The sequence below is a fragment of the Mauremys reevesii genome, linkage group 7, assembly GCF_016161935.1.
Source record: "Mauremys reevesii isolate NIE-2019 linkage group 7, ASM1616193v1, whole genome shotgun sequence".
In the NCBI taxonomy this organism is placed as follows: Eukaryota; Metazoa; Chordata; order Testudines; family Geoemydidae; genus Mauremys; species Mauremys reevesii.
Genome location: NC_052629.1, coordinates 64,447,773 through 64,462,485, shown reverse-complemented (window position 1 = coordinate 64,462,485; position 14,713 = coordinate 64,447,773). Strand labels below are relative to the sequence as shown.

At 51.1% G+C, this 14,713-nt stretch overlaps 1 protein-coding gene across 2 annotated transcripts in view; it reads left to right on the top strand.

The window, feature by feature from the left end:
• ADAM8 (ADAM metallopeptidase domain 8) overlaps positions 1-14,713 on the top strand; it is a 97,722-nt gene that overhangs the window by 79,189 nt on the left and 3,820 nt on the right. For both annotated transcript variants that reach the window (XM_039481657.1, XM_039481656.1), the window contains exons 16-21: positions 2,448-2,631; positions 2,886-2,963; positions 4,255-4,339; positions 4,641-4,755; positions 7,766-7,955; positions 9,345-9,407. In XM_039481657.1, coding sequence (XP_039337591.1) covers positions 2,448-2,631; positions 2,886-2,963; positions 4,255-4,339; positions 4,641-4,755; positions 7,766-7,955; positions 9,345-9,407 — 715 coding nt within the window. The remainder of the gene's footprint in view (positions 1-2,447; positions 2,632-2,885; positions 2,964-4,254; positions 4,340-4,640; positions 4,756-7,765; positions 7,956-9,344; positions 9,408-14,713) is intronic.

The following is a 14,713-nucleotide window of genomic DNA, read 5'->3' as shown; positions in this document are numbered from 1 at the left end:
AGTTTTCTTTATGTTGATGAGGAGGCCGAAGTTATCGCATGCTGCTGTGAATTTATCCATGCTAGCTTGCATTTCCTGCTCTGATCCAGCATTCAGGGCACAGTCGTCAGCAAAAAGAAGGTCTCTTAGCACAGTCTCCTTTATTTTGGTGACAGCCTGGAGTCTTCGCAGGTTGAACAGTTTCCCATCAGTCCTGTATCTCAGGCTGATTCCCAAGGAACTGTTCTGAAAGGCGTCTGACAGCAGAGCTGAAAACATTATGCTGAACAGGGTCGGTGCCAACATACACCCTTGCTTGACGCCGTTTGTGACGGGAAAGGCCTCTGAAGCTTCTCCGTCATCCAGAACACGAGCCGTCATGCCGTCGTGGAACTGACTTACCATCAGGATTAATCTGTCAGGGCACCCAAACTTCGACAGATACCATCCTACTGAAGGTCATCTGAGCCGCCATTTCTTTAAGCATCTTCCCCAGCCTGGCATAGTCTCCCTTGATGCTTTCCAGCAAGAATCTAGCCGTAGCATTTGTTCCCACGTGAAGGACAATCAGTGGATTCTTTCCTGTTCCCATTAGGATCCTCTTCAGCCTCAGGTCCACAACCCGTATCTTAGCTCCCGGCAGACAGGACACCCTTCTGTTCTCCGGATCAGCTCTGGTGACAGGCCTGTCCATTCTTCTCAGTAGGGAGTCACCAATCACATAGACCTGTCTCTTGCTGGTGTTGGTGTGATTTTCTGGCCTTCCTCTTGTTCTTTCTGACTTCAAGTCCTCTTGTCCTCTCTTGCAATCTTCTGCGAGTCATCCTGTATCCTCCTGGGGCTCCAAACTCTAGCTATCTCCATTGACTCTTCTCCTCTTTTTGTAGGACTAGCCACTCTTCTCTTCTTCCTTGCCCCCCCCCCCACTCATGTTGCTGCCTGTGTGCAGCGCCCTGCCGCTGTAAGGTCTGTAGTCTAGACATAGCCTAAATAATGCTGATTTTTGAAGCTGAAAGAGAGTATGACTGGGAATCCCCAGTTGTCATGGATTTCTGCCCTTTTGAGTGCTGATGTAATTTCCCCCAGCTCCTCTTTTTTTAAGTTTGGGCAGAGAGATTGTGGAAAATTGCAGCTTGTAGCCTTTGAGTATGAGTTCTGAATGCTCTCTGGCTTTTTTCTTAATTAATTTTTTCTGCTGATAACCATGAAATTTCACAATTAGGTCTCTGGGTCTATTAGAAGGCCTAGCTGCGGGGGGAGCAGCACTCTATGTGCTCTCTCCCCTGGCACCTCTCTCAGAGAGCTCAGATTTAACAATTCCTCAATCACCATTTTTACATGCCAGATTGGATTTCCTCCTTCAGTATTTTCAGGCATTTTCAGTATTTCCTTAATTCTTGTGTTCCTTCTCCCTCTGTTTTCTGAATCATGAAGTTTAAGCTGCATCTTTCTCTCTGCTCCATCCATGCCATGCGGCTCTGCAGCTCTGTCTCTCTGAGGCCAGTGTCTAGCACAGTGACTTTCTCTTCCAAATCAGTAACTTCCTTCTTTACTGCTAGACTCTTGTTCCTCTCTCATGGCCTCAAACTCAAGAGATCATCTCCAGAATGTCCAGTTTGGTGGCCATTTGTTTTTTCCCAGCCCTGGCTTGGCTGCCAAGTATTCACTTGGAGTCTGAGATGTCTCTCCACTCTGGAAGCTGGAAACACCCTTCTTAGCGAGGTATCTGTGTAAATCTTCAGATTTCTTTGAAGAATCCATTCTCTGCAACTCTGTGCTCTTTTTTGGGGGAGGAGAAGGTTAGTCAGTTTCAGGGGTCAGTGGAGGCAGATTACTTTGATATCCTCACAAAGCTCAGGCTTCAAGCAGCGATATTACTCTGGGCCCCTGCTAGTCTCTGACAGACATTTTACAGTAATTCCTGCCAGGATCCTGGCAGTGTAGTGCAGGCTGCACAGCTTGGAGCTGCCCTGCTGGCTCCCAGCATACAGCCATGGAGCCTGGCCAAGTGTGTGGGGTCCAGAAGGAGAGAGGGAGGGAGCCCTTCACTACTAAAGAGCCAGCCCCAATGTGATGCATCAATGCTGACCTGAACTGTCAGGCGGCTCTTTGGTGGTGTGTACAACAGGAATCGGTGATCTCTGTCCAAAAACTGCTGAGCTGGGCCTGCTCACACCCCTGCCCTCACAACTGGTCTGACACTGAACTCCCCTCTCCCCCTAGAGATGGTTTCCGGCAGATCAGATCTGGAGCCCCTAGGTGGGTGGGGGCGCTATGCTGGGCCCAGACATCTGCAAGGGCTGCTGAGCCCGGACCTGTTGCTAGCACTGAGCCCACCCTCCAGGCAAAGGCAGAGGAGCTGTCCCACATTGGCACAGGCTGTGGGGTGCGAGGCTTTGGGACCATGCTAAAGCTAAGGTGAGATGAGACCCAAGCACGCTCACTCCTGACATTTACTTTTCCTGCAGAGACATTAAGTGTGGCACGCTGCATTGCCTGAGTGGGAACAGGAACCCCATTGGAGGGGGTGGTGTCTACTCCCTGTCTCTCGGAAGGGTGACCTGCAAAGTAGCTGTCACTGACAAGGAAGAAAGTGACATGGTGGCGAATCTTGTGATGGTGCCAACGGGCACCAAGTGTGGGGAGGAAATGGTGAGCACCCTGCACAGGCTGCCGCTGTTCTTGTCTGCTGGGCTGGTGATGTGTGCTTGGCTTTGCGGGTGCTGGGGAAGGATGGGTTTGCCATGGGACCTGCTGGAGAAGGGGGAAAGGTCAGCAGCAAGGAGGTAACATAGCTGCTGAGTTGCTGTGTGTGCTGAGGCTGACGTGTGGCTGTGAGTGCAGGATGGGTAATGGCAGGGTGCCTGTATACACGGTGCTAAAAGCATTATACCTTCTCATTCCAGGTCTGCTATGCTGGGCGCTGCCAGGACCTCCTGATTTACGGTGCCAAAAACTGCTCTGCAAAGTGCAACGGTCATGGGGTAGGTTCAGGCCATGGAAAGGGCACGGCATCACACAGAGGTGCTGGTGTGGCCATGATCCCCTGGGTGTCCTGTGACTGTACAGGAGCGACTGTGCCTCAGATCCCCCAGCTGTAACATCGGAGCGCTGATTGTGTTGTAGAGTGTTGGGAGGTGTGTGAGTGAAAGAGGCTAAGTATTGTTCCTGACAAGGCTTTGCCCAGACACCCTATGTGTTTGTGAGCACACACAGCAGACATGAACATACTCTGTGCCACTGTCATGCACTGCTGGACCCCTGGGACCATCTCACATGGGTTCTTGGTGCTTCACAGACCTTCCTCTCTATCTGTCCACACTCCATTCTGCGTCTGATGTTAGAGCAGCTCTCCCCATCCTGCAGCACTGCACGTCCCGCCCTTAGTCTGCAGTACCTCGGTGCTAATGTCTGCTCCTGTGATCTGCTGGCAAATGCAGCCTTTCAGCCAGCAACCTGTCACGTTCCCAAGACCCATTTGCTATGTCTGTCTACGCCAGTCATGTCGTCTCTTTTCATGTCGCATTCATGTCGCACTATCACAGCATTGCCTCCCTCAGAGCACATGGCCACCCACAACTGGGCTGTGTGGTCACTGTGTGATAACAGGGCCCTCGTCCCCGAGAGAGCTCCCACAACACTTCACTTTTCTCATCATGTCCACCCTGAAGGAACGGATCAGGCCACATTCCCATGGCCTTGCGCCCTGCCTTTTGCTGGGCACTTTGGTTCAGGGAGCAATTTGGCTCAAGTTGAGAGGGAACATTTTCTGCCAATGAGTTCAGCAGAACTTCCTCTCCTCCAGCAGCTGTGATTGTGGGAGGCGCTGCCCAAGTGAGACATCTGTGAGCTGCTCACAGGTGCTGAGATGGGGCGATTTGACTGTTCCAGATGCTGGTGCTGAGTGCAACCAATGGGGCACAGCAGCATCACACGCTGTTGCATGTCAGACAAACAGGCACTGTCTGGGCTGATTCCCGGGTGATGCCAGCGCAAGTCACTCATACTCTGCTTCGGGAGAACAGGTCTCTTGCTGTCAGTATCTGTGTGGTAATGATAATTCACCAGCCGTGATCCTGAGGCCAGAGCAAATGTGCAGCAGTTACAAGGGGCCCAATCCTGCTGCTTGCTCAGTAAAGTCAAACTGCTGCTGAAGCCGATGGGAGTGTGACCTGAGTAGAGGCTGCAGGATTGAGCCCAAACCCTCCCCTTGTAAAGCATGGTCAGCAGGTCAGAGTTGCTGCTGGACCCTAACTCTGCCGGATTGGATTTCAGGTCTGCAATCACAAGCGGGAATGCCACTGTGAGCCCGGCTGGGCTGCGCCATACTGCGAGCGGAAGCTCTCGGAGATTGCAGCAGGTACAGCACTCACCAGGGCCAGTAGGGCAGGGCTCGGGATGGACCTGCTGGAGAAAACAGCTGGGCTGCAGGCAGTAGCAATGTCCTGACTGGGATGTCTGATAGGCTGGGCAACGCGCTCCTTTTAGGGGCTGCTTAGATTGGCCAAAGCACTGGAAAACAATGGACAGTCTGGCCCTGCCCTGCTCACCAGGGGATGGGCTGGGATAGGTGACTGAATTCCCCAAACCAAATCCCTGAGTCGCTAGCCCTGATGAAGGGAGCAGCCCCCGCCCTGATCTCTCTCTCTGGCTCTCAACAGGTGGAAGCAGTGTGGTTGTGGCAGCCGTGCTGACAGTGGTGGTGCTGGTAGCCATGCTGACCGTCGGAGGCTTTGTGTTCTACAAAGGCAATGGGAAGAAATACTTCCAGAAAGGGTAAGACTCCCGCTTCTGTACTGTGCCCCCAGAGAGCTCAGTCCCCATGGCAGGCAGCTCCTCTGATTCGCTGGGGTACACAATAGCCAGATTCCATGGTGAGGAGCAAGCGACAGGCTGACTGGACAGCTGGATGGACAGACTGAATCAATATAGTTGCTTGACTCTCTCCATACCAGTCCACTGGCCATTAGTACTTGTGCTTGGCTCCAGATATCCAGGTGCTTGTCTGAGTCCTGTGCTGACAGACAAGTGTCCCCATGCTTTCCCCTGTCCCCTATGGCCTTCAGGAGAGAAGAGTTCATTCCCCCATGGCCTATCCAACCCTAGCCCTTCAGCCGAGGCTGCTGACCAGCGGGTCAGTTTGTCCCGGTGGTTTTTGTCATTGTCACCTGCACTGACAAGCCCAGCCCCATGCCCAGAGGAGCCACTGTCTGGCCATCATATGGGAGCTGCTGCTGTTCACGAAGCCCCTGCTCTGGGTTCTGATCAGTGACAGGCGTGGGAAGCTGTAGCCCCGAATCTCTGAAATACCACCCCTTCACCCACCCTTTGGAGCCCTCTCCTGGCCTGCCTCTCTGGGCTCTTCCTTCCTACACCCCCACCCCCACCGCCTTCATCTGCTGCCTGCTGGTGGGTGTTTGGTCACTGAGCAGCCTGCTCAGGAGGACCCTGGAGAAGCGGGATAGGTGCAGGTCCTGTCCACTCCTTGTTTGACAGCAGGAGCTTCTGATGAGCCTCCCTGCACAGCAAGCACCCCCCGGAGAGTGTGGTATGCTTCCCAACCCCCTGCATGGGCTGCCCTGGGCTTTTGTACTCTTCCTGCAGTGCTGACAGTCCCTGTGCTCTCACCAAACAAGGAGCTGCAGGTCCTGGTGCTGACAGGGCCCTGCCAATGTCCTCTCTAGGCAGGAGGGGAATAATGGGGGTACTGGGGAGGGGCCAGGCACAGGGCCAAAGAGCTGCTCTCTCTTCTCTGCTGCTCTCATTCACTCACTAACCAGTGTGCCCTGAGCGATGCCTGGGCCAGGTGTGACACCCCTGAACTGAAGCAGTGGGAGGGTGCAGTAGCTTCTCTGAGGGTGAAAGCCCCTCTTCGTGTTGGCCCACCTCTTTCTGTTCAATGCTCACTCTCCTTCCTGCCCCAGGGCTGAGAAGCCCCAGCCCAAAGGCCATTTGGGGGAAGCTGCTATACAACTACGTGGAGGGCTTAGAATCGCAGGCCTCCCCGCCTCCCCGCCCTTGGGTGCTGGTCCCAGCCTGGACATCACCTGGTGATTTTAGGGCTTCTTGGAAGGGGCAGGCCAATGGGAAGTTACAGACACAACAGGAATGAGAGGCGAACCTGAAGGCGCAGCAATATCCCAGTGTGTGTAACAGACTGTGAGGGTGTCCCACTCCCATGGCACCTCCTCCCTCTCCCCATCCCCTCATCACAGGCTCCTGGGGCTGGGACCAGTGCACTGTAGAGTGCCCGGCACAACGAGGCCCCGATCCTGTCTGGGGCCTCTGGGCATTGGGTTACAATCCTCAGGCTGAGGCTCTGTGGGCTTCAGGGGATTGGCAGTTAGTAGCCATTGTTGTAAAAGCAGTAGCTCCAGGCCAGGAGTGTCTGCCAAGCACCTGGGATTCCCAGCTGGCCTCTCAGCGCCCCAAGGCACAACCACACCTTAGCCGCTGCGATTGCTCACAGCACTTACAGAATGTGAGGTGGCAGAGCCGGGATGTGCAGGAAAGGGAGAGGACTGACAGTGCAAGTGAGCAGCACAGGGCTGGGTTTGCTCCTGTGATTCAGCCGTGCAGACGGGCTTACAGCAGTCCCAAGCACACACCCACTTGGACTTTTCCCCAGTCAGGCATGAGGAAGCAATTGAGACATACCCTGTCATATCCTGCACAGCAACACACAAGCCCGGTTGTGCCCTCTTCCAGGGAGAAATAATCAGAAATTAACGCACACACACACACCCCTCCGCCCTCCCAAAACTACATCATTCCAGTGGTGCAGCTGGGAAAGGTAATTCGCTACCTGAAGGAGCTCTTAGTTTAATTTAGCATTATTTTTCAATCATTTAATTGGTGTAATTAAAATGGTCACCACACCCTTTAGAAGTAAGAATCAATCTTCAAAGGAGTTACAGAATGTGTTGCCCATGTTTCTAAATGGGAGAAAACACAATCTCTGGATTCCAGGGTGATGAGTATGGGCTAGACGGACAGGCAGACCTGTTAGCTCTACAGCTCAGGTAATTGAGGATTTGAACTGGTACAAAGTCACTTCAGGCAGAAACAGGAATAGCACCCAGGTCTCTGCCTAGCAGGGCCAAGTAGCAGTAGGTGAAAGCTCTCTGTGAAACGGGGCCGTGCCTGCACCTCCCATACCCCAAACCACTGAGAGCCTCGCAGCATGGATGATCCTGTCTCCGCATTCATGGTCACATACGGTCAGCTATGCAGGCTGGCTTTGTAGTTGAGGCATCAGAGATCTGCATGTTGGCCCTATCCCACACCTGTTGTGATGCTGAGCTCAAATTTCCAAAGGTGGCCACTGCCTGTTGTCGGCTTCAGTTATTTTTGCAATAAAGTGATTAAAATGCTGGGTTTGTTTTTAAAAAACTGAAAAAAGAAGAAAATGAATCCGTGTGCCCAGTAATCAGCATTTAATGGTGACGTCATCATACTCTGTGATGAAACAAGACTGGTTGTGCTTTCCATTCCCTTGGGACACATTTTTAGGTCCCTGATACACATCCATCTTTCAGGGTCTGACCTTTTCTACAATATATGGTTTTTCATGAGTAGTGTTGAAAAGCGTATTATTCTCCCTTGTCTATGATGTAGCACGTTTTAGGGCCAGGTGACAGCAGGTCCCTGGAGAATCCTGGGCTGTTCTGTGCCTCACTGCCAAAGAGCCACTGGGCTGTTCAGCAGACCTCAAAATTGGGCGTCTTTGGGTGAAATCAAACCAGAGGGAAAATATGGCTGTGGCTCTTTTGTGTGTGTGTTTCAGGAGGATTGTGACCAACACCACCAACGGGCTCTCCAACCCCATGTTTCAAGAGGGCAGCAATACCAGGAACATGAGGCATGAGCTGCAGAGTTGCGACATCAGCAGCCCAAATCTGATCTCCACAACCTCAGACCTGAAGAGCCCCAGGACTGTGTACGTGCCCATGACTCCCAGCAGGCCGCCGCCCGAGGTATGTGTGGCCCAGGCAGCCTGGGGAGCAGGAGGGCAGCTCTCGTGGCTGGGGAGTTTTTCTGGGGAATTCTGGGCTCCCGGCCACTGTGTCTCAGAAGGAGAGTCAGGCTGCTTCCATCACCCCTTTGTAACCGCTTCAGTGGACCATCACTGTCCTTCCCAAGAGCCCTCTGCTGGAGCGGGGGGGATTGCATTTCCATGCCCACACAGGCAGCACAAGGCCCCCTTACACACCAAGGCAGCACAGTCATATAAGTCACGCAGTTAAGAGCCTGTGCTGCAGAGCTGGAGAGGAGAACAAACCCAGGATCAGGGATGGCTGTAGACATTTCGCCGCCCCAAGCAGCGCAGTGCCTGCGGGAGGTCCACCGGAGCCGCCTGCCACCCTCCCGGCCACCGGCAGAGCGCCCCCTGCGGCATGCCACCCCAAGCACGCGCTAGGCGTGCTGGGGTCTGGAGCCACCCCTGCCCAGGATGGTGTGAATCTGATCATAGTGATAGGCTAAGGGATGCAGGCCTGACCCTCTGTGCCTTGGCTACTCCAGTTGGTGCGTTCTGCTATTTCTAGGCAACTGGGTGCTGTAAGAGCCCCTCAGTGGAGCCAGAAGCCAAGGATTGATACAGTTCTTTGAGGGGGGGATGGTTCCGTAGCTTGGCCATATTATCTCTCTACAGTCCAGGCTGTGCCTGTGCTTCCCCAAGATGCTCCCATTTCCCCTGTTAGTTTGCTCCAGGTTAAAACGTGGAAAACAGGGCCTTACTGGGGAAGAAAGAGGACTTTCCACCAAATCAGAAGGGCAGGTTGCTAGGCAGAGCAGGGAGAGGCCCCATAGCACATGCTGAGTATGTGAGCCTGGGGCTGGGTGAGCTCCAACCGGGGTAGAACTGGATTTGAGGAATGTATCTACCCTTGCGGGGGGCAGAGCTGTGATGGGGCATATGGACCCCGCACTGATGAGAAAGGTGCCAGAGCGGGCGTCCCCCAGCCTCGTCCATCATGTCTGATAGGCAGGAGGTCTGTAAAAGGGAGGAAACTGCAGTCGGCTGTTTGACCCAAGAACCCCCATTCAACCAACTCCCCTACCCCCAGCTTCCTTTAGCAACCTCATTAGCCCCCAGTTACCCCTGGGTTACCTCTTCTGCTTCTAGTCTCCCCCCACCCCCATGACTGTTCCCTTTAGTACCCACCTGCCAAGCTTGGTGCAGTTCCATGTCTGGCCCTGCCACTCAGGTGGATTGCCCTCCACAATGACATTTCTGGCCAGATACTCATTGTTTGCAAATTTGAAAATAGTTTTGCTTTGGGTCCCATTCACACTTTTCACAAGGAGAGGGGAAAACACTCTGGTTGATGAGAAGCAAATAATTTTTACTTGTTCCTTCTCAGCCTCCCGCGGTGGCCAGCAGCGTCTGTCTGAGCTCTCTAGCGTATCCAGCCAAACCTGTGCAGGTAACTGACTGGCCTGGGACTGCTGTGTCTGATGTTACTGCTTTGCTGTCAAATGCCTGAGACAGTCACAGCTGCAATCTTAGCAGCAGTCTGCCAAATACCCCTCAGGGCAGCTGAGCTGAGTGTAATGAATCCAGGGGCCCAGAGTCACCGCTGTGGCACTGACTATGTGACCCTGCACAGCTCACTTGGGCTGCTCTATGCTCCTGCTCTCAGATTTGGTGGTGGAGAGTTGGCTGTGCTCCGTGGTGAAGGGACATAGTGCTGAAGGGAGCTGTGTGTGGAAATGCCTGTGTTGTAGCATAGACTTTCAGTGGCTTCCCTAACTGGAGAACACAGCGTTCTTCTTTGAGTAGTGTCCCTGTGGGTGCTCCACTTCAGATGGGCATGCGCCCTGTGTGCCTTCGAGCAGAGATTTTCAGAGTGTCCGCACGCCCTATTGCCTCATGCCTCACACCGAGACTCTATAGGGCTGCGTGAGTGAACCACCTTCAGTTCTTCCTCAACCACCTCAGCCTGAGATGGAGCTTTCGTGTGTCCACCTTTGGAGTGTGCCTCGGCTGTACGTTTTTTCCCCTAAACTAGCTGCTAGTTTAGTTTTAGATAGTTTCAGTTTAGCTTATCTTAGTTTAGTAGTTGAGAGGCTTAGTTTTGTTCCTCACCCTTCCCTCTGAAGCCTTGTCTTCCTTGGACATGGCCTCAAACACTGCCTCTCTTGCCAGGAGGGCACCCCGTTAGCAAAGGTCACTCCAACTGCGTTCTCTGTCTTGGAGAGTTACATGTCCCTCAGAAGTGTAACTTCTGTCTGGCCCTTAAATTCAGGGTGTGGAGGAACTGGGAGATTAAGTTGAGGCTACTAATGATGGAGCACTACCCTTCGCCCCACTTCAGAGCCAGATCAGGACACCCCGTACACCAGTCTCTGGGCAGATTCAGTGCCTCTTTGACCTTGGGTCAGCTCTCCCCCAGAAAGGGAAAATCTCCAAAGACCTCCAAAAGGGTCACAGGAAAAGCGGTTCCAACTCCCTTCATAAGGAGCCTGCTCTTAAAAAACACTGGTCTCCCAGTAGGTCAGCTGCCTCACATGTGTCAACCTCTCGGCTGTGTACTGTAGAGGCAAAGGACTCCTTCAGTACCAGCAGGGCTGGAAAGCCATGAAGCTCTGCCAGGAGCAAACACAGCCTCTGTACTATCTGGACGTGACAAAGACAAGGGGAAACATTCTTCCAGACCTGTACCATCAGACTCTGCTTTACTGCCAGTACCACCCCTGAGGGGTTCCTCAGTACCATGCAGCCTAAACATCTGACTCTGTTGGCATCCGCCTCAGAGGAATCTAAATGTCTAGAGACAAACACACCATCATGTCTGTACTGTCTCTTCGTTTGGTACCAGACAAATTTATCAGTGGCAGATGAACTTAGAGTCTCCACTGTTTATGGTTAGTGAGCACTTTTCAGTACCAAGACCCACTTGATAACAAGACTTCCATCTATCACTGGTACTGCCTGATCACCACCCTTTTTAACTGGAGCTCCTCCACTGGATGATGTCCAGGATAATCATGGAGACATCCCTTCAGACTCTTCCATCTCAGTGCAGGGCTCTGCTTATCTGTCCATACAGGAACCCACTCTGACACCTGGAGAGAGGGAGGAATTTGGGGGAAGACATCACGGGTGAAACTGCCTGGGATCTCACTGAGGAGGTCATAGTAGCCATACTGGAACCCTAGGACAGTATACTGAAAACACCTTTCCAAGGCTCCAAGTCTTGCCCACTAGAACGAGAGACAGACACAATCCCCACCACCCCAGCCCATTCCTCAGGATGAGACATTCAAGAAGCAGGAAGCCAGGGCAGAGAAGAACATAGGAATGGCCATACTGGGTCTAGCCCAGTATCCTGTCTTCTGGCAGAGGGAATTAACAGAACAGAGCAATTAGTTAATGATCCATTCCTTGTCATTCAGTCCCACCATCTGGCAGTAAGAGGCTTAGGGACATACAGAGCCTGGGTTGCATTCCTAACCATGTTGGCTAATAGCTATTGTGGGACCAATCCTTCATGAATTTATCTAATTTTTTTTAACCCAGTTATATTTTGGCCTTCGCAGGCATCCCCTGGCAACGAGTTTCACAGGTTGACTGTGTGTTGTGGGAAGAAGTACTTCCTTTTGTGTGTTTTAAACTTGCTGCCTATTCATTTCCTGTGTTACGTGAAGGGTTAAATAACACTTCCTTATTCACTTTCTCCACACCATTTATGATTTTATAGACCTCTATCATATCCCCCCTCAGTCATCTCTTTTCTAAGATGAACATTCCCAATCTTTTTAATCTCTCCTCATATGGAAGCCTACCACCAATCATTTTTGTAGCCCTTCTCTGTATCCTTTTCAATCCTAATATAAATGTTTTGACTTGGGGTGGCCAGAACGGCATGCAGTATTCAAGGTGTGGGCGTACCATGGATTTATATAGTGGCATTATGATATTTTCTGTCTTATTATCTATCCCTTTCCTAATGGTGCATAACATTCTGTTAGCTTTTCTGATTGTCGCTGCACATTGAATGGATGTTTTCAGAGAATTATCCACAATGACTCCAAGATCTCTTTCTTGAGTGGTAACAGCTAATTTAGACCCCATCATTTTGTATGTATAGTTGGGATTATGTTTTCCAATGTGCATTGCTTTGCATTTATCAACATGGAATTTCATCGGCCATTTTGTTGCCCAGTCACCCAGTTTTGTGAGATCCCTTTGTAACTCTTCAGTCTGCTTTGGACTTCAGTATCTTGAGTAATTTTGTGTCAACTGCAAACTGTGCCGCCTTGCTGTTTACCTCTTTTTCCAGATCATTTATGAATATGTTGAACAGTACTGGTCCAAGTACAGACCCCTGGGGAACTCTGCTATTTACCTCTCTCCATTCTGTAAACTGATCATTTATTCCTACCCTTCATTTCCTATCTTTTAACCAGTTACTGATTCATGAGAGGACTTTCCCTCTTATCCCATGACTACTTACTTTTCTTAAGAGCCTTTATTGAAGATCCTTGTTAAGTGCTTTCTGAAAGTCCAAGTGCACTATATCCACTGGACCACCCTTGTCCACATATTTGTTGAGCCGCTCAAAAAAATCGAATAGATTAGGGAGGCATGATTTTCCCTTTATAAAAGCTGTATTGACTCCTCCCCCAACAAATTATTTTCATCTATGTGTCTGATAATTCTCTATAGTTTCAACCAGTTTGCCAGTTTCTTCCAAAACCTTCTCTATCAACACCTCAGTAAGAACATAAGAACGGGCATACTGGGTCAGACCAAAGGTCCATCTTGCCCAGTATCCTGTCTACTGATAGTGGCCAATGCCAGGTGCCCCAGAGAGAATGAACAGAACAGGCAATCATCCAGTGATCCATCCCCTGTCACCCATTCCCAGATTCTAGCAAACAGAGGCTAGGGACACCATCCTTGCTCATCCTGGCTAATAGCCATTGATGGACCTATCCATCTGGGACAGTTCCTCAGATTTGTCACCTAAAAAGAATGGCTCAGGTTTGGGAATCTTCCTCACATCCTCTGCAGTGAAGACCGATGCAAAGAATTCATTTAGATTCTCCACAATAGCTTTATCTTCCTTGAGTGCTGTTTTAACTTCTCAATCTTCTAGTGGCCCCACTGATCTTTTGGCAGGTTTCCTGCTTCTGCAGTACTTTTTTTAAAAAAGGGGCTAGATTCACCAAATGGCTGGAGGAGATGGTTCTAGTGCCCCCCCCCTTTATAACCATTACCCTAATGGTTAGAGCACGTCCCTGTGGGGCAGGAGACCCAGGTTTGAACCCCTCAATCTAGAATAGGCTCTGAACCTGGGTCTCACCCTCCCAGGGGAGTGCACTAACCACCGGGCTGTGGGTTAATGGTGGCGGGGAGGACTCTCAGTCTAACCTGTTGAAGCTGTTCTGCTTTGTATAAAATACTGGAGGGGTCAGTGAGGCAGGGACTAGCCTCTGGGTCTGCCTCCTCCTAGGTGAACATCCAGCCATCATACAATCGTAGGACTGAAGGGGACCTCGAGAGGTCTTCTAGTCCAGTCCCCTGCACTCCAGGCAGGACTATGTATTATCTAGACCATCCCTGACAGGTGTTTGTCTAACCTGCTCTTAAAAATCTCCAATGATGAAGAGTCAACAGCTTCCCTAGGCAATTTATTCCAGTGCTTAATACCCTAACAGGTAGTTTTTCCTAATGTCCAACCTAAACTGCCTTTGCTTCAATTTAAGCCATTTGCTTCTTGTCCTATCCTCAGAGGTTAAGGAGAACAATTTTTCTCCCTCCTCCTTGTAACAACCTTTCATGTACTTGAAAACTCATATCATGTCCCTCCTTGGTCTTCTCTTTTCCAGACTAGAGAAACCTAATTTTTTTTCAATCTTCCCTTATAGGTCATGTTTTCTAGACTTTTAATCATTTCTCTTGGTGTTCTCTGGGCTTTCTCCAATTTGTCCACATCTTTCCTGAAATGTGGCACCCAGAAATGGACAAATACTCCAGTTCAGGCCTAATCAGTGCAGAGTTGAGTGGAAGAATTACTTCTCATGTCTTGCTTACAATACTCCTGCTAATACATCCCAGAATGATGTAACGCTGTTGCAAAAAATGCAAACATTGTTGACATATATTTAGCTTGTGACCCACTATGATGCCCAGATCCCTTTCCACAGTACTCCTTCCTAGGCAGTCATTTCCCATTTTGTATGTGTGCAACTGTGATTGTTCTTCCCTAAGTGGAGCACTTTGTATTTGTCCTTACTGAATTTCATCCTGTTTACTTCAGACTATTTCTCCAGTTTGTCAGGCTGGAGAGTCACTCTCAGTCTTGCTTACTGGCCCAATGACGATTGAACTGCTTTGGGAAAATTGCTCCTGGGCCTTTGTGGCCTCTGGCATCACAATAAATTAGAGCCTTTCCAAAGCCCAAAGCAGTCCCCACCCAGACAGGCAGCTCCGTCCCTGGCAAGGCTGCACTAACTTCAGTTCAAGACACCCTTATGCCCCCATCTCTCCACCCGACCCGGCTCTAGGGCTGCACACAGCGTTAGACAGAACATTAGCCATGAGCAGCTCCCAGAGCAGAGATCCTGCCTCTGGGTAGAGCACCAGGCCTGTCCAAAGAACCGCTGGGAACAGGGCCCTGCAGCCGGGCCTCAGCTCCCTTTGGGGCAGGAGCCTCTGCGGGGACAGGATGGGGAAGGGGTGGGCAGGTTCTAGCCAGCTAGGCCTTAGCTCCCTTGGGGGCAG